The sequence below is a fragment of the Drosophila erecta genome, unplaced genomic scaffold (assembly GCF_003286155.1).
Source record: "Drosophila erecta strain 14021-0224.00,06,07 unplaced genomic scaffold, DereRS2 tig00000092-arrow-pilon, whole genome shotgun sequence".
NCBI lineage: Eukaryota > Metazoa > Arthropoda > Insecta > Diptera > Drosophilidae > Drosophila > Drosophila erecta.
This window is the reverse complement of record NW_020825207.1, coordinates 11,653,693-11,672,037: the sequence shown is the minus strand read 5'-3', so window position 1 is coordinate 11,672,037 and position 18,345 is coordinate 11,653,693. Positions and strand designations below refer to the sequence as shown.

Here is an 18,345-nt window from a genome sequence, read left to right as displayed (position 1 = left end):
CTAAACTAAACAAAATATTTATACTTGCTTCTCGCAGCGAAAGGTTACTTTATTATTGAACAAAATAGTCGACGTTTCACTTCTCGTAAATAAACTAAAGCGTTTTCCTTAGTTGTTTTCGATTTTTTGTTTCTTAGGAACAGCAGAACTAAACAAAAATAAATTAAAACTTAAAAGAAAATAGTTTTTCGTTTGATGTTTGTTTTCAAAAATTATAAGTTCTAAATTATAGCATACATTTAAGGTTTTATAACAAAAATAATTTAATGAGATAATAAATCAAGGGCGCAGACTTCAAAAATATTCCATTGAATCAGGGGACATGAGGCAGAGGTCGTGCAGAACACCTGCCGTCTCCCCAAGATCAAGGCCATCACTTCGGTTGGTCCAACTCTGTCACAGCGTTTGGTAAAAAAATAAAACATTTTACAAAGGATTTTAGGGATACTTCCTTGGCATTCATCATGAATTAAAAAATACGAATCGCCATTTTCATTTTGTTATTATTTTTAGAAATTTGTGTTCTGTTCTTATCGTTTTCAAATGTGTTCCGAGTTCTCGAATCATCTTGTTAAAGTAATCATGTACTTTTCGTGTTAGAGGGAGGTTACTGAATGTGTATGTGGTGTGGTGACGGCGGGCAGCCGATTTGAAACAGTTGTTTAAATGATCTGAGAATATTCAAAGGGTCAGTAAAAAGTGGGCCTTCAAGGTAATTTCTGTTTGGAATGCCGAATTCATTGAGGAAACTGATTGGATTGAACAATTTGAATTTGTAAAACGGAAAATGTTCAGCAATTTTAAGCTGAATTCATCAGTGCTGCCTGCGCTTCTGTAGCGGTGATTTAATTTTAAAGGAAACTGCTTATTTATATTACGGACATTCAGATATTGTATGCAAACATCTTCTTGGAACCGGCACCGGGTTACGGGCTGCTCATCGTTTGCTGTGGCGACGGTTGTTGTTTGCGTTTCTTTTCCCTAATTCATATAAAGTATAATAATCTCAAACTTGTCGTCGCAGATGCATGTGCGAGGACGACGACGACGATGTCAAGGACTGCTGCTGCTGCTGTTGGCGTCAGGCATCCGCCCCATTGGGATTCATGCCCACCGGCGACACCACCATCATGTTGCCATTCTTCGGCGTGTACACGCTAGCATTGGGATCTAGCGTTGATCCCCCGTTTCCGTTGGCAGCAGCGGCATTGGCTGCAGCAGCGGCATTGGCTGCAGCAACTTGGAAGGCAGCTGCGACACTGACCGGCACCATTTGCTGCTGGGAGACAGGCCCACCGCCTCCCTGCTGCTGATGCTGCTGATGTTGTTGGTGCTGTTGATGTTGCTGGTGCTGCTGATGCTGCTGATGTTGCTGATGCTGTTGATGCTGCTGTTGCTGATGCTGCTGATGTTGCTGATGTTGTTGATGCTGTTGGTGCTGCTGGTGTTGCTGGTGCTGCTGATGCTGTTGGTACTCCTGCGCAGCGCTCAGGCTGAGCATGGGCGAGGACGGTCCGGGACCCGACTGCAGCGGCGGCGTGTCGTTCATACGCAGAATGCTGCTCGCCGGCCCATGTGGGCCAGTGTTCATGCACAAGTTGTCTGGCATCACGGCCAGAAGTTGGGCAATCTTTGCCTTGAGATCAATGACCTCATCCTCCTTGGAGCGACGATGGTCTGAGGAAGTGAATAATGAATTAGAAATCAACCAGCTTTTACATTAAACAAAACCTATACTCACTGTCAGATATTTCAATCTGGCGCTTGGCAGCGCCCAGAGCCGAGAACAAGTCCAGCTTGACTCTCGTCTCTGCGGATAGATTCTTCTCCAGCGTTGCGTTCTTGTCCTGCATGGCAGCCAGGGCGTTCAATAGCATCTCGGGATCAGGCTGGGACGATTCCCGATTGCGAAGTTTCGCTTCCAGCATGCGGTACTAATGGCACAATGTTTCATTGAAACATCGAAAAAGGAAACAGACTCTAACCGCTTACCTCTTGTTCCACTTTTCGTCCATGTTCGACAGCAAGTTGCTTCGCCTCCTCCGCCTGCTTAAGATCGCCTCGCAGTCGCTTTTGCTCCTCATCCATCTGCTGGCGGCGCTGTTTGCACTGGGAACTGCACTCCGGACGAGCCGCCTTCTCCTCGGCCACCTTTCGAGCCTTCTTCTCGTTGGACAGCTGCGAGTCCAGGGATTGCTTCTGGCGGCGCTCTTCGTTTAGTCTTCGTTCCACTGTCTGCAAATTGAGCATATCAGCATGTCGGGCGTTGTTCAGCTCTTGAATGCGCTTTTCCAGGTCGTCGCACTCCTTCTGCTTGGCCTGCAGAGATGACTTGCTGGTGAGATTGGCGTCCAACTTTTGCCGCAATTCGTTTTCGATTTGCTTCATATGGCTGATTTCAGCTCGATACTTTTTCACATCGGCCTCTAGTTTGAGGCACGTTTCACAGATCTTGGAGACCACCTTGCTGGCCAAGTTCGCGATGGCATTGCTGGAGGTGGAGCTCGCCGAAGATGATACTGAGCTTGCGTCGTTATTATTGTTGTTGGCTGTGTTCTCCTTGTCCTTTTCCTTTTGTTGCTGAGCCAGCTGCTGCTGATGGCTGTGATTGTCCTTTGCTGCATTATCCTTCTTGCCGCGATTACGTCGACCTACAAAATGGCATTAAGATTAAGCGTTTATTACCTTTCTATTGACTCTCTGCTCTTACCCTTAGGCGCCTTTTCAACAGGTGGTGTTGCCTCCACACTAGCCGTTTCATCTTCCAGGTGATTGGCATTGCCGTTGGGAACAGCGTTACCAGCCTTTTTCTCTGCAAATATAAAATGATAAGTGGTTCATCCTCAAGTCTTTTTTAACGCGTACTAAGGAATACGCTATAAACGTTAGTTAACTAGTTCTATATCACTAATTAAGGGCACAGCATGGGCAATGCATTTCTTAAAGGAAATGCATTAAATAAAAACCACTTAATAACGTTAATTAAAAAACTCACTCGATAAGATTAGAAGCTAATCATATCAGAGGATCCAGCCACTCACCGTGCTTCTCCTTTCCCCCCTGCTGCTGTTGTTGTGGATAGTTTGTGGTACTATCCCAGTCTGACTTCTCCTTATCCTTATCCTTACTATTACTTGATGTAGCTGTTACTGTTGCGGTTGCTGTGGCAGCGCTATCGACTTGGTGATAGTTGTTGCTGCTATTTTTACCACCTTGCCGCGTTCCATTGTTTTGCTCATTATCAGCAGCGTCACCCTTGTTGCGATGCTTATCCTTGTCCATGCTGCGCCGATGGTTCCTTGAACCACCAGCGTGTCCATTGGAGGTTGCTAAATGAGTATAATAATAGATGGTTAAATGCATGCTATTTATACACATCGGTCCACAACATAATTGTGTTTTATTGATTCGTGAGGGAATCGGTTCTGAGGGCGTAATTATTCGTTCGGGCCTGCTATTAGCAATCGAAATTAGATTGGCATTGCAACGGGAACGTAATGATATGAAGGTTTCAATTTGTAAGGGCTAACAACTGCCGACTGTGGTTGCTGTGGGTTAGATACCGCGAGGAAGCCTCGGTGGAGGTTACTATATGGATGGGTTCATGGGTTACATGCGCATACACAAACAAACAAATGTGTCTGGTACAAATTAGTGGGTTCTGATCTGCTGTTGTGAGGGACAGCAGGAAGCAGTTGAATTCATTATTACCACCACAACAACCGTCAGCATCGACACCTTCGGAAGTAGAGGAGGCAGAACGGGCAGAAGAAGTAGCCGGGTATGCTGTCGCTTCCGACTGATGTTGCTGCTCTGTCGCCAAACTTGTAGCCAAAGCAGAGAAATCTGAGACGGGAGTGGAAGAAGTGGTTGCTGCACCTGTTGTGGCCGTGGATGCGACAGACGCCGACTGCTTGCCCGTCGACGCCGACGACGACGACGAGGCGGATGTCGCGGACGCTGATGACGCAGCTGCTGCTGCTCCTGTTGCTGAAGACGCTGCAATGGACGACGAGCCGGCGCCTGATGCACTCTCGCTCGTACTGCTGTCCTTGGCGCCGCCACTGCTACTGTTGCTGTTATGGTTGCTGCCGCTGTTGCCACTGCTGTTACTATGATGGTGGTGATGGTGATGATTACTATTGCTCGAGCTGCTGCTGCTGGCGCCGGCGCCGCCGCTGTGATGATGCTCATGATGGTTTTGTGCTTGCGTGGCAGTGGCCAAAATCCCGTTCGCCGCAGTTGCTCCTGATGAAGCGACCAGAGCCGGCGTAGTTGCAGACCCGTTGGCCACGACGACGGTGCTGGATGTGGCTGTCGCCCCCGCAGACGCCTCCTCAGCTGCCTCCTCCGCGGGCAGAGCCTGCTGTAGGAGCTGCATGTAGAACTCGTTGTCCTTGGCCACCTCGCGCTGCTTGCGCTGGCGCATGCGGTAGCCCACGTAGCTTTTGAAGCCAAATCCAAGCGTGACAACCGGATAGCCAATGCTGAAAGCGAATATGGTGGTTACAACAGGGTTCATCTTTAGTCCTGACTTCTATTCTTACCAGTGCGCTGCGAACGGCCGGCAGAGATCCAAGTGCGGCATGTGGCGACTGTCCTTCCATCTTATGCCTACCTCCAGGTAGACAAATAACATCCAGAGTATTATCGTCGGCAAACAGATACCCTTATCTGTAAGAAAACGGGCAATAAAGTTAGGAGAGGATGTCCACTGAATCTCCACTGCCAGTGGATGACGCACCTGTGTGCCAGACGTACTGCACCCACACATAAGTGCTTGCTGCAAAGAGCAGCCAGTGAACGGGTATGAAGAATAAACAGACCAGATCCGACGTTATCGCTATGCACACGAACAGTACGGAGAATGCCTGCAAATGAAATTGGACCGTATAGAGTTTCAATCGCTTTGGCTCGGCACCCATCCTCATGCCAATCGCCTTTCCACTTACCAGTCCCTTGTACTTAAAGGAATCGTGCACGGAGCGAAGGAGCAGCCAGAATGGCCACAAGAACTCAAAGCGGAACATGAACATGAAATCGGCAACCATAACTATGGCCCAAAGGATCAGAAACTTCATGTACAGAACTGTTGTGCTGCAAGAAAGGAAAAACGAAATTATTATAGCAAAAATTCACAGCAATATGATTTTTACTAATATTAATTAAGTATTGCAGTGCATATTATAAGTCTGTTAACTTAATTAGTTGTGTGCGAAAACACCAATCTCCATTAATAATTGACATTCTCAAATTGTCACGCGTACTGGTTTCCCTCTTGTGTTCTGTCCCATTAACAAATGTAAACAATTAAGGGTCAGCTTTAATAACAAGTTTTCACAACTCAAATGGAAGCCAGCATCCATCAATCAGACAGCAAAAATGTTTAATTAGAATGGGAATGGGCATAATGAAGAAATCTGGCGAAACAGAAGCGCAAAGAGGCGGGTAGAATGCCAAAAACAAGTAGCGTCCAAATAATACATGCTTAACATTATAAAACAACATTCGGGCGCAATCAAATCAAAAAGTAAACAAACGTATAAATAATAAAAAGCGAGACAAGAGGAGAACACAGTTCCCACCACATGGGCACTCTCTCGGAATTTCGGTGGTGCTTCTCTTGCGCCTCAAAAATCTGTTTATCATCAAGTTGACTTGGGGGCAGTTCCCATGCCAATAAATCGGAAAGTATCTTTACTGCTTCAATTGAGAAATTTGAACAATTTAATTGTCATAAATGGTATCGTTTTTGGACATTACAATCGAGTACCATTTTTAGGACCTCAATCTCGCATATGAACAATTGTAGATATTTTATGTGTAATTTTAATAGCACAGTCATAATAATATACTAAGTAATTGTTATTCAAGACAAGATAAGCGCATTGTTTTTTGTATTATAAAAATTCTATCGTGCTGCTTTTAGAAATGCATTTTTTAAAATGTAAGCAAGTCTTAGTTTGTTTTGGTATGTAGGTCAGGGCTATATTGGATAACCGTAAATAATTGGTTATATAGCTTAAGGCACTCACCTGCCGTACATTCCCTCTGTGATTTTGTTGCGCTTAATCGGCCGCCGAAGTTTTCCACAATCCGCGTTGCGTCGCTTCATCTTGAGTGCGCGCCGTGTATCCTCTTCCCGAAATGCTCGATGATGTCCCTGCCTGCTGCCCAAGATCAGTTGTCCCGCTGCTCCCTGTGACTATAATGTATGCTATAGGTATCCTATATGCTATGTATCCAACGTATCAATCGTTTCGAACGGAGTGAGTCCTCGCCCCACTGCACTTCACTTGATAATCAGATGCTGCTGCGGCTCCTGGTATTTCCGGAGGCGATGTCGGCGTGGTTTTGCTTGCTGGTGCTGGTGGTGCCTCTGCTGCCGGCGCGACGGCATCTCATTTACATCTGATGCGTTTGGAAAACGTTTTTCGCCTCCTGCTGAGCCGGCTTTTCTTCACTGCTTTTCACACTGCAAACAGATGACACAAGTGGAATAAGGGGAAATTGGGGATGAGTGAGGGCAAACCATCGAGAGCAAAGAGCAGAGAAAACGTGAGAAATCGCGAACGACCAACCCGATCGTCTGTCTTGGCATTGAATTGTGTGCCGAAATTGAAAAAATGTCACTACTCCCATTTAAAATCATCGAGCATCTTATAATAAGTAAAAGCAAAAATGTTATTTTTAGGCCTGCTATTCCGTCGATTGCACTTTCGCTTTGTTACGAAAAACAACAGGCACAGAGTATTTACACTTTAGTATTTAAAAGATATCTGAATTTAAACACCCAAACTATCTATTGGCTAAAGATCGGGGATAATGGCGAAGTAGCTGAAAATTCAGCAAAGTGAACGATAAGCTAATTGACTCATCGGTTTATCAAACTACCCACATTAAAATAAAGCATTTATACTAATTAAAGTAACGTTAAATGAGCTGGCATTTCGCATTGGAATTTGCATTCTGAATTGTGAAAAGACTAAACTATCTTTCGAACTAGCTTCTCAATAAAAAACTGTTTATATGAACATATATGGTGATATGCATGAGCTTCTGACAGATTCGAAAAGCGTTAAAAGCACACCTGTGGGACAGAAGAATGATTATGTAGCACTGTGTGCATCAGATACGTGCCAATAAGGCGTTCTGGCAATTGTCGGAATCCAAGCAGTTTAGAGAACCTTACGCTATAGTAAGATATATCAACCTAACCACTAACTAAACTTAAGCATTGCATTTGAGTTAAAATAGATTGTTTACTTATGAATCATTGCTAAAAGCTTCGCTTCAGGTAATTCAAGTGAAAACAGACTTGGCTGATGAAAACACCAAAATAATTTCGGAAAAGGACTCGAAAATCAGAAATGCAGACGGAAAACACGCACACTCACTGGCCAACACAAACAAATCAATGCAACGTCGAGTTTTCCGAGTGCGGGAGCAGTGTTTTTGGGGTTAACAGGGAGTCCGGGAAGTGATGACGATGTGGCCACTACATCTCAACATGTGGATGTGGATGCTGCCCGGTAAATTCGTTGGAACGTGATACACACTCTCTGTTGCGCCAATAAAGGATGGATTTGATGGATGTGGTTGGCGCTGGGTATGGGGCGATATGGATTTGGAACGGACATGGCAGTGCGACTGCGCCAACTCAATCGGAAGCGGAACTATGCAGATTTCAAGGAAGCAGAGCAGAATCAGTGGCCTGGCATCCTTGTGTGTATGTATACGGGCGAAAAGGTTTATAAATAGCATCCAAAAGTGGAGCGCATCCATCGCGATGGCCACATGGCAGCATTAGCAAAAGCAACAGAAACAGCAGCAGGAGCAGCTCGAGAGGCACAGGATGAGGAAGCTTCCTCTGCCGATGACGTATGTGTGGTGCTGTTGCTCAATTGTCCTGTTCCTGTTTCCGTTCGTGTTTCGGTTTCGGTGTTGGTTTCTATTGCCCGTCCTGTGATGGACCACAAATGACCACCTGAATCCTCAGCCTGCTAACTTTCCTGGCCGGACTATGCTCGTATCCGCCATTTTGTAACGACTGTCTGCAAACTACCAATTGGGCCTAATTTGTATGCCGATTGAGCATGAAGTATGATTACTTCCATGGAAGCAAGTTTTGCTTAAAAACTCGGTTTATTAAAAACCTTTTCTTCGGGCATTTTGTGCGAGTGTTTACCAATAGATTAAGAAATATCGAAAGTATACATAACTTCGCATTTACTCACAAGCAAAGCTAATTTTACATTGAATCAGACCAGACTAAACAGAATTAGCAAGAGAAAGGCTTTAAGAAACCAAAAGGGCAAAAGGGAAGATGAGATGGTAGCACTCTACGGTCACCAGATGATTTTGGCCTTTATCGATGTGATCGTGAATATACATACACACATATGTAACATTTAAATGACCCACAGTTTTCAACGGCTCATAAAGTGCACTGAATTTGCTCTCGCCTGTTTTGTATCCCTCCTCCCGCTCTCACTCTTCTTCTCTCTTTTGTTTAACACTTTCCCAATTGCATTTTGTTGGTCAAAACGAGATCGCACACTGACACACTCCCACGCACGGTGCACACATACACACCAATAAACACATACATATACGCTCGTCGCATTTAGAAAAGCCACAAAAACAAAACGACAAGCGAAAAACGAATAGGGAAGCATGAAAACAACAACGTCAGGGCGACAAGATTCGACGCGCAACAAAAGGCTAAAGAACTTTGATAAAATGCGGTAATTTGGTGTCTGCTTTTTGCATAACTTGAAGAAATTTTGCGATAATGGGCGCTCCAGTTTTATCGTGGTTTGTTTTCATTGTGCCAGATGGTCTTATCAGATGGGAGTAGCGACTGGATGATAAATAAGGCAAATAAATAACGAAACCCATTGATGCCGGTTGGCTTGATCACCTTCGTTTTTTTTTTTCCGAAAATAGCTAGAATAAAACAAAACATCTGTGTGTGTGTGGGTGCGGGGGGGAGGTAAGGTATGCATGTTTGTGCAGGGAGAGAGCAGCAAAAACAAAAACAACTAAATGGGGGAAAAGTGAAAAGTTGCCTCCTTTTGAGCTTTCGAACAGCATCCACATTTTAGCCCAGGAAGCATCCTTTCTGCATCTCTCTCTGTCTCTCTCCCCGAACTTATTTCTTTGCCAGGAAGCATCCTTTTTGGCCTCTCTCTCGCTGCTCTGCCAGCGTCGACTGCGGTTACGTATGCGTATGTGTGTGTGTAGTTTGTTGGCGGCTGGCACACGTACAGGGACACCTATGTATACACCTATGTATTTCTTTTTCACACTCCTCACCTACACGAACACACCGATGTACACAGCCAAAAAGCACTGCAAAATTGCACACGTTTCTTTCAGTACTTTGGGCATGCTTTTGGCATTTTCATTCGCACACAATTTGCCACTGATTATTTCACTCGATTTTTCACTGGCTCTCCTGCTCAACTTATTTACTTTCGAGAGGATTTTTGATACAATTTGCACATTTCCAACAACTGCGCTGTGTCTGTGAGAATGTGTATGTTCCTCGGCCTGCGTGTTGCTCTAGTGTGTGCGTGTGCATGGATGGATTCTTGAGCACCCGAAAATTTTCCCTTTTCACTTAGACAACTTCGGTGATGCTTACATTCAATTACCACTGCATTTTCTTTCCGCGTTACCGTAACCGTTGTGCACACAATTCCCGGTGATCAGTATCGATTAACTTGCGTTTTGTATATTTTAACACGAAATCGAAACTCGAACGCTTCGAACTTAGAGGTGGAACAAAGTCGATGTTCATGAAATACTATCGATGCCAGTCGATATTCGATGATATCGATATTATCCCGCAATCACCAAATGGTTCACATCTTTCGATAAGCTACTGTCATCGATAATGTTATCGAACTACGCGCGAGAGCTTGGATATATGAATAATCACTTATCATTCTAACAACGCTCAACAAGCGTTTTTAATTGTTGCGAGAGTAAATCTTATTGGATACCGACCGAGGCACATCACTTCTTTAAAAAATGTACTAAAATAAACCAGTCACCCCATGGTGTCGAAATTCGCTATAGCAGGTTCAGTTTTAGAATTCTTAATCTCTTCGAACCATATCGAATTCAAATATTATACTGTCTCTCTATATTATATATAACAAAAAGGTAAAGTTTGAACAATAATTTTGCAAGCACTGGAATTTTATCTAAAAATTCATTTATACAAAAATCGAGAGTTCCAAAAATTGATCTTTATTGACCCCGACGTGATTTGAACACGCAACCTTCCGATCTGGAGTCGGACGCGCTACCGTTGCGCCACGGAGTCAGATGAGGGGAGGGATGTGAGATACCGTTAGTGCAAAGACACTAGACTAATTATTATTATTTATTATTTTAATGTTTTTGGTTAGTGCCCGAAAAGTAATAGGGTAAAGAATATTCAAGAGAATGTTCCGGAAGAATCACAAGCATCGGTGGTTCAGTGGTAGAATGCTCGCCTGCCACGCGGGCGGCCCGGGTTCGATTCCCGGCCGATGCAAAACTGATTTTTTTAGTATCTGTACCAATTTGAAATGTTATAAAATTTTTAAAGTGTATTTTTTTTTTGAAGCATAAAAATATTTATTCCATTCGTTAATTTCATTTAAGTGCCCGTAGCTATTACTTATTTTCTTTACCATTGACTGATTTCGTCGTCAAGATTTACATTTTGTTCTGACCATAGTATATGGATCTTGTTCAAAAAATGTAATAAATGCGATAAAAAATGTAATTGCATCGGCCGGGAATCGAACCCGGGCCGCCCGCGTGGCAGGCGAGCATTCTACCACTGAACCACCGATGCTTGTGCACAGTGAAGATCCATTCTAATTGGAATTCTACAAAAGTCGAAATACGGTGATCTTTTTTCTCATTAGAAGGATCTAAAAGACCTCCCCTCATCTGACTCCGTGGCGCAACGGTAGCGCGTCCGACTCCAGATCGGAAGGTTGCGTGTTCAAATCACGTCGGGGTCATTGGATTTATTTTGTCTAAATTTCCGTTATCAACGCTTAAGAGATTGACCTTGGCCTACTCCAAAAACATAAAATGTAGTTAAGATACGCAGGCGACAGATGTTTTTCATTTTTTATTTTATAGTATCCGATAATATAGGTGTATTTGAATTGTACATTAATATGCGTGTACCTAGAATCTGCGCATTAGAAACAATTTGAGTGTTAAATATACTCTTATAACTAAATACATAACAAAATAATAAACATTTCAAGTTTTGCGATTGCTGATTTGTTTATGATTGGGCTTCTACTTCCCCACAAGCTCCCCTGTCAGTTTCCTGTCCATACAATCCGTTTCCTTTGCTAATTATTTGCTATAACTGTGTGTATCTGTTGCTCCACATAATCATTGGTAGTTGTGGTTCCTATTGTACGATAAATTAAATTACGCGAATTAACTGAATCTGGTTTTAAAAGCGTCCGGTCCGACCCCCTTTCGTCAACAAATGCTGCGTAATCTCAGGTTAAAAATGGTAAAATTTTCGCATGTATGGAGTTACACTTAAGTTACTTGATAAGGAAAATCATAAATTACAATTTATCTTGAATTTGCTCAATAATGAGTTTGTTTCTCATTTGATCTGTCTGTCGCCTATGGATCAGCATCGGTTTCGACATCGGCGGAAGCAGCTACAGCTTTTGAGTCCTCCGCCGATGGAGCCACCGTTTGGAGTTCAGCAGCCGGCGCTGGAACCGTTTCCTCATGGAGCACAGCCGCGGCGGTTTCAATGACTTGCGGCTCCGGGTGGTGCAGAGAACCTTCAGGTTCTTTCGAGGGCTGAGTTGGTGTCTGTGGGACTGCTGGCGGTGGCAGCTCGTCATAAAGGGGCGTGCAGGCGGCTGAAGTTTCTGTTTGCGATTTCGTCGCCAAAGGATCGCCGCCGGCCACGTCGGCTGGCTTGGCAAAGTTTTGATTCTCCGCCGGCACCTTTTCCTGTGGCGGACTGCTAGCAGATTGAGATGCTGGCTTCTGGGCCTCCATTCTCGCCTCATAGTCTTGAAGCTCCTGATCCCAATCCTCCTCGGTGTCCACTCTAGAGGACGCAGCTGGCGCACCAGTGTTGGTGCTCCCTAATTCGGTTTCAACGTTTTTGGGCTTGGGTTCCGTCTCTGAAGCCGATTTGTTGCCCTCGTCCGTGGAACTTATAGAATGGCGGTTGCTGTCGTCTCGTGAGCCTCGTCTGTTTCCGAAGCCCGGACGCTCACGATCTTCTCGCGGACCTCCGCGTCCTCCACGTGAATTGTTGCCTCGACGGTCGTCCATCATTTCGCCTCCACGCTCGCCACGGAATCTATTACCGCCTGGCCCCCCTGGACCACCACGCCGCTTGAAGTTGTTTCCGCCCTCGTCCTCATCGTCGCTCCAACGTCCGCGACCTCCAGGACCGCCACCCCCACCTCCGCCCACGCCACGACCTCCGCCTCCACCTTGACCTCCACGTCCTCGTTGGTTGTCGTTAAAGGGATTCCGAGGATTAAAGAAACCTGCAAGTAAGGTAAGCATAAATTGCACGAATTGGCTTAAATCAAGTTTTTTTTATATACTTTCTTGCAATAACAAGTTTAACTTGAAAAAAATATAAATTTAAATTGAATTCATTATATTCGTTTACAATTGATAAACAAAATATTGAAATGGTTACAAATTATAAAGTAAAATTCATTTTTCGTTTTGTCTTGCTTCCAACTTCCAACTCAATTGACGATTCTCACCTGGACCCTGCTGACGTCCACCCGGTCCACCGCCGGGCCCACCACCACCTGGCCCACCTACTTGGTTTCGCATGAACATGGGCCCGACGCCGTTGCCCCCGTTACCAGCTGGACCACCCATGCGCTGGTTAAAGGAGGCCGGGGGCGGAATGCGCATCTGCATCAAGCTGGTGGGCTGATTGAACCGATTGTTCATGTTGGGCTGGAAAAAGTCGCCTCCGGGGCCACCGTTATGGTTTCCACGCGGTCCCATTCCTCGAGGTCCACCCGGTCCACCGCGATTATCAAAATCTGTAAAGCGATTTAAGTTTAATAAGCTGCAAAGCTTCATGCATCATATTTCTACACACCCATGAAGTCCGGCCTTGGCATCCCGTGGTCAATAGGATTAAGGTTCAGTCGCGCTCGTGCCTCGTTAAAGGCAGCGTTCGGTCCAGGTCCAGATCCCGGACCACCACCTCCACCTCCATTTTCGGCGCGCCAGCGTTCTGCCGCTTCAACAACATCATCTCGTCCGCCCCAACGAGAGTTGCCCGGTCCCCTCGAGCGATCCCTATCTCGATCGCGCTCCCTGTCCCGCTGCTGGAACATCTCGTTGGCCATGGCCGCCGGTGATAGCTCCGCATTGTTGGGCGACGGATTAAAGTTGGCTTGCTGTTGCGGGGGCAGAGGTGGTGCGTCCTCCAGGTCCATTTCAATGTCCATTTGATCATCGCTCACATTGCCACTGTTGCTAATCTGCCCTCCGCTAGAAATGGGTGGCGGCACAGCTCCGGGCGGAGGAAACGGAGCTCCTGGTGGCAAGCCCATAGGATGTGGTGGTCCACCAATGCCTGTGGGAAATTTAAAATCAGCTGGAAGTTCAGTTTTACAAGAGTATTAGCTACCTGGAAAGCCAGGAGGCATCATTGCCGGTGGCATCATCATTGGAGGAGGCATGTTGGTCGTTGGCATCATCATCGGTGGCGGCATGTTTGTTGGCGGCATCATTATGGGTGGAGGCATATTAATGGCCATGGGTGGGGCCATCGGGAACTGTCCCCTAACCATACCCATGAGCCCCGGAGGTGGGGCTCCCGGACCAGGTGGAGGGCCCACTGGGCCGACTGGACCAACCGGTGGAGGTTGAGTTGTGTCGATGCCAAATATCAGACTTGGTGGTGGAACCCCAACACTAGGCGCACCAGCTGCCTCAGCAATGGATGGACCTTTATGGTCCTTGCTAGCATTCTTGGCCTGGTTGATCTTCTGCTTCATTTGGATGGGCATGGTGTCCTCGTCAAACATACCACCCTCCTCCAGGGCGTCAAAGTCCGTATCCGAACTGAGTTTGGACCAAGGAATGTAAGTAACACCCAGTTCGAGGTCCCAAAAGTCCTTCCACTCCTTGCTTTTCACACCCTTGCCGGCGGCCCACGAAATGGTAATGGCGCGTCCCTGCAGTTTGTGGTTCTTCAGAGCTTGCATCGCCTTGTGGGCATCCTGCCGCCGGTTCATTACAATAAAGGCGCATCCACGCGGCACAATCTGGTCGATGCTCACTATATCGCCATACTCGCCAAAGGTGTCGGACAGCTCCTCCTGGTAAACAAGCTTAGACAGGTGGCCCACCCACAGCGTAGTGCTGCATACTGAAAGCGTAAGTGATTGAAGTTCCGCATTAAGCTTTAGTATCAAAACGTATTAAATGCCCATTTGCCTTGTTGAGGTGTGAGTGCCAATGGTAAGATATAGTTTGGTATTCAATTTCCTTATACTTTAGCATATTCACCAAGAATTAAACTAAATCCATATTATAGATCTGTGTACTAACTTAATTAAGAAGCCAGTTCTTGGTGAACATGATGATCTGAGCTGATTAGTTGTTATCAATGAGTAGACTATATAACAGGGTAGAAAAACGTTTGTTTGATTAACTGGATATCCTTATGTAAATGTATGTAAATCGGATCTCAAAAACATTGCTCGAAAACGCATATTATATAGGGGGGAGATTTAAAAATAATCCAGATATTCTAAGATCAAGAACCACTAAAGCTAAACACACACACATCAACCGAGCCAAAGGAGCTGCAGAGAAAAGGAAGAAAATCTTTAGGATTATCAAAAACAAAAAAAAAAAAGGAAGAACAGAAAAGCAAGCATTACAAATGGATCTTAAGTAGCCCACTCTTGTAGCCGTTAAGATCCATTTAACAAATTTCCTTCATAGTTACCACTGAGATGCTCCTTTTTGATGTCCGGCAATCCCTTCTTTCGTCGCTCACGCTCGTGCTCGCGATCCCGCTCCTTGTCCCGGTTGCTCCGATCCATGCGATCCCGGTCCCTTGATCCGCGTCGCCGGCTGGACCGTGGAGATCGGCTACGCGATCGGGAACGAGATCCACGCCGCCGTCGGTCATTGCCGGTGCCTCCTCCTGCGCCTCGTCCTCGCGGAGTTCTCGAGCGGCTTCTACTGCTCCGGCGACTGCGCTTGTAGCGATCACGGTCGGGCGTCGGGCTGCGCGAATCGCCACCATCCAGATTGATCACCTATCGGAGATGGGAGTGTTTGCAAGAAATTTGAGAGTGATACGTGATAAAAATGTTAACATTTTGGTAAAAATACAAATTCAGTGGGATAGAGCGGATTTGGGATTGGGAATAGATTAGTGGCTGGCCACAGGGGGAATACGTTATTATCGACTGAACAAACTGCATTCTTTGGCGTGTGTTGACGTGTGGTTCTGTTTCGCTTTCGGCTTTGATTCATATAGTTATTTCGGACTAATTGGCTATTTGCGTTTTCGAGCAACATTTTTATTTACATATTAGGAACTTACCAAACGTTGTTCTAGCATCGGGTAACAGGTTGTTCCGCCGGATTTTACGTGGATTTTAAAACCTTACCTTTGGCTTCATTTTAATACATAGTTTTTAATATTTTACTATTGGATTGACTTATTCAAATATTGGCAATTGTTTTATAGTTCAAATATAAGTATGTCCCATTCAGTTCGACGTATGAAACTTATTTATGGATTGCCTAAAGGCCTCACAAAATAATAAATTTAATTTTTTATGGATTGAATATCAAATTGATTGCATATTTTAGGTATATCGTAGTAAAGTTATTGATTAAATAGTGCAAGACCACCCCGTTACAACTAGTGGAATCTATTCAATCGATTCGAACACGCTTATACCCCATCAGCTATAACAACATTTTGAGCACATTTTCAGGTTCAACTGCACGTCAGCACAAGGCAAATAGCATCACCCGATTTACATCTAATATGTTTATGCTTTATACCAACATTGAGAGCCGAGTCTTGGCAAAAAGCATACACAAGCCGACCCCAGGAACTAAGATAGATTGGAAAAGTTGAAGGGTATACCTCTATGGTCTGTTGCTCCGATATGAACTCGACATCCTTGTTGAGGTCCATGCTATCGTTCATACTCATGCCCATGCCCATGCCCATTCCCATGCCCGGCGGCATACCAGCATTTCCCTGAAAGCAAATCATTATGAAAATATGGATGCCGACGTGAACTTATGGGATGTACCTTCATCACGTTCTGGAAATGCTGTTGAAGTGCCTCGTCCTGATAGCGATGCTTCTGGTTCTCCTCCTGCGGCTTCAAATTTTGGAAGTTCTGCAGCGTATGTAGTTGCCGCAGCACATTGGGATTGTTCAGCAGCTGCTTGATCTTCTTCTCCTGCAAGAATAGGTCAAGGTCATTTAAAATGGGATCGATCTAAAGTGAGCGACAAAAGCAACAAATGAAAACTGACGATAAACGAAACTATATAAATGAAAGGGTTGTGTTAATGGGATTCGCCATACGTCTAACAGGTTTGATGAAGTGGGCGGTGAGTCGTCGCCCATACAGTGGTGATCATCGGCCATCAGCATTTGCAGACCGTCATCTTCGTCCTCGATAATCTCCCGCACCTGGTAGTCGAGGTCGTGCGAACTCTTGCCATATTCCCGTTTGTGATGATGTGACTTGCTGGTCTTGGACGAGCACGAGGCTCCCGACTGGCGTTTGGAGTAGTGTTGCTCCGAGTAGTGACGCTTGGAGCTGCTGCTGCCACCGCCGAACTTCTCATGGCCCAGCTAGCGATTGGGCGAAGGGCATAATGTGCGGTTAGTGGGCAAGACATGAGAGACAGAAAAATGTAAATGCAGCAGAATTGTAGACGATGTTAGTTAGCCATATTCCATTACTAGACACTTGTAGAAGCCTCAACCAAAAGCATCACTTACCGACAGGTCGGGCATAGCACCGCCCATCTTATCGTCGCCTACGGAGCTGTTCATGCTAAGCTCCATTCCGGAGCTGTTTAGTCCGTTCGGACCACTAGATATGTCCGCCAGGCTAAGAGCTCCGCTGCTGCTGGGTCCCGGACCCACGCCGCCGCCCTGTCCTCCGCCGCCACCCACCGGAGGCATCTGGTGGTAGATGGGATGGTTCGGGTCGGCCAGGTCGAAGATCGGCTGGATGACCTCGGACTTGAAGACGTTGTTTTTCTGCCACAGGTTCAACACCCTGATGATGCGGCTCTTGTCCTCCGGAGCGCACCGGAACAGGTTGGCAAAGGTCTCCGTGAGATTACGCTGAAATCGGGGTGCGAACAGATCCTTGTCCATGCCGTACTGGTGACGCGACTGGCGCACTATCGAGTCGATTACATACAGCCCGGGTACTTTGTACTCCGGCTTGCACTTCAAGATGAACTTCTCCACACTCTGGACGACGTGCTTGTACAGCTTGATGGCCCGCATCGCCGACTTGGTGATGGCGGCCATCTTCGCCTTGGAAATGGGCGGTCGGCTGTCATAGAGTCCGGAGAGCTAAGAGAAAAGATGATTTAGTACGGCTATAGTTTACGGATATCTCGGACGAGGAGTTATCGTTATCGGTTGCTGGCCACAACGCAACCCTGGGCGGCGCTGGTCGGTGAAAATTCGGTGCTCTGCCTGCGCCACCAACCAGGCGGATCTGTATACCTTCTGCACATAGGACAATCCGAATCCCGACTTCAACCGGACATTGTGTAACCACGCCGGCTGCTCCACAACGCACCTCGTTGCAAAAGAATCTATAGCTTACCTCATTGTTGAAGGCAACCACGGTTTCCATGTTCAATTGTTTGGTTCACTCACGGCGCGCACACACAATGTTTAGTTTTGCATACTTTGGTTGGTCCACACAATCGTTTAAAACTGACGAAAAGCAATTTTCTCGACCTTTCTGCGCTTTCCACGGCTTTTAAAAATTCTTTTTGCTAAGAGTGAAAAAAATGGCTGCCCTATAGCCTGAAGCGTTGCCACACCTGTAAAGTTGACAATTTCCATGGCATTTTTAGAAATGATGCTGTTAAGCGCATGTTAAGAGCAGTGTGACCGCTTGTCTATCTTTTCAGTATTAAGCTCGATTTTGTAATTTTTAATATGGAATTTAATTTTCTTTTGGAATCCAACAATCCTATACTATATAATTCCAGCTTCACTTTCTAATTATTAAAACTTTAATCTTCAATTTTAAATAAATCACAAATGGTATAACTATTAAA

The 18,345-nt window shown here is 45.6% G+C and overlaps 2 protein-coding genes and 4 non-coding genes across 9 annotated transcripts; 2 read left to right on the top strand and 4 right to left on the bottom strand.

Annotated features, from left to right (window-relative positions):
- Positions 1-25: 25 nt before the first annotated feature.
- LOC6547728 (macoilin) lies at positions 26-9,829 on the bottom strand. 2 transcript variants are annotated; one of them, XM_026980041.1, is made up of 11 exons: positions 9,319-9,643; positions 6,036-6,475; positions 4,953-5,097; positions 4,745-4,871; positions 4,548-4,674; positions 3,880-4,487; positions 3,042-3,329; positions 2,711-2,812; positions 1,993-2,651; positions 1,742-1,934; positions 26-1,677 (listed from the first exon to the last, which is right to left on the bottom strand). In XM_026980041.1, exons 2-11 carry the CDS (start codon positions 6,113-6,115, stop codon positions 1,082-1,084), a joined length of 2,925 nt encoding a protein of 974 aa, XP_026835842.1. In that variant the 5' UTR covers positions 6,116-6,475; positions 9,319-9,643; the 3' UTR covers positions 26-1,081. The 2 variants fall into 2 exon arrangements, with proteins under 2 accessions (XP_026835842.1, XP_001975017.3); XM_001974981.3 differs by lacking the exon at positions 9,319-9,643 and adding an exon at positions 9,650-9,829 and having other exon boundaries at positions 28-1,677.
- Positions 9,830-10,264: 435 nt separating this feature from the next.
- On the bottom strand, positions 10,265-10,336 carry Trnaw-cca. The gene has a single exon. It is a non-coding gene; the product is annotated as a tRNA-Trp (tRNA).
- Positions 10,337-10,478: 142 nt separating this feature from the next.
- Trnag-gcc lies at positions 10,479-10,549 on the top strand. Its single transcript has one exon. It is a non-coding gene; the product is annotated as a tRNA-Gly (tRNA).
- A 235-nt stretch (positions 10,550-10,784) lies between these two features.
- On the bottom strand, positions 10,785-10,855 carry Trnag-gcc. Its single transcript has one exon. It is a non-coding gene; the product is annotated as a tRNA-Gly (tRNA).
- Positions 10,856-10,955: 100 nt separating this feature from the next.
- On the top strand, positions 10,956-11,027 carry Trnaw-cca. Its single transcript has one exon. It is a non-coding gene; the product is annotated as a tRNA-Trp (tRNA).
- Positions 11,028-11,126: 99 nt separating this feature from the next.
- LOC6547697 (splicing factor, arginine/serine-rich 15) lies at positions 11,127-18,164 on the bottom strand. Of its 3 annotated transcripts, XM_001974982.3 has the most exons (10): positions 17,883-18,164; positions 17,036-17,623; positions 16,613-16,885; positions 16,332-16,484; positions 16,160-16,276; positions 14,999-15,314; positions 13,670-14,413; positions 13,133-13,615; positions 12,783-13,073; positions 11,127-12,554 (listed from the first exon to the last, which is right to left on the bottom strand). In XM_001974982.3, exons 1-10 carry the CDS (start codon positions 17,910-17,912, stop codon positions 11,662-11,664), a joined length of 3,888 nt encoding a protein of 1,295 aa, XP_001975018.1. In that variant the 5' UTR covers positions 17,913-18,164; the 3' UTR covers positions 11,127-11,661. The 3 variants fall into 3 exon arrangements, with proteins under 3 accessions (XP_001975018.1, XP_015011810.1, XP_015011811.1); XM_015156324.2 differs by lacking the exon at positions 16,613-16,885 and having other exon boundaries at positions 11,662-12,554; positions 17,883-18,163; XM_015156325.2 differs by lacking the exons at positions 11,127-12,554; positions 12,783-13,073; positions 13,133-13,615; positions 14,999-15,314 and having other exon boundaries at positions 14,247-14,413; positions 17,883-18,151.
- Positions 18,165-18,345: the final 181 nt, after the last annotated feature.

Bases quoted from the DNA above. Each gene is read 5' to 3' on its own strand.
- LOC6547697 (XM_001974982.3), bottom strand. From the start codon at position 17,912: ATGGAAACCGTGGTTGCCTTCAACAATGAG. The intron at 16,485-16,612 runs GTATGGCGAATC...CTATTCTTGCAG, and splicing joins CTTCATCAAACCTGTTAGAC to GAGAAGAAGATCAAGCAGCT. The intron at 14,414-14,998 runs GTAACTATGAAG...TTACGCTTTCAG, and splicing joins CAAAAAGGAGCATCTCAGTG to TATGCAGCACTACGCTGTGG.
- LOC6547728 (XM_001974981.3), bottom strand. From the start codon at position 6,115: ATGAAGCGACGCAACGCGGATTGTGGAAAACTTCGGCGGCCGATTAAG. The intron at 2,652-2,710 runs GTAAGAGCAGAG...GCCATTTTGTAG, and splicing joins TGTTGAAAAGGCGCCTAAGG to GTCGACGTAATCGCGGCAAG. The intron at 1,678-1,741 runs GTGAGTATAGGT...TCACTTCCTCAG, and splicing joins CCAGATTGAAATATCTGACA to ACCATCGTCGCTCCAAGGAG.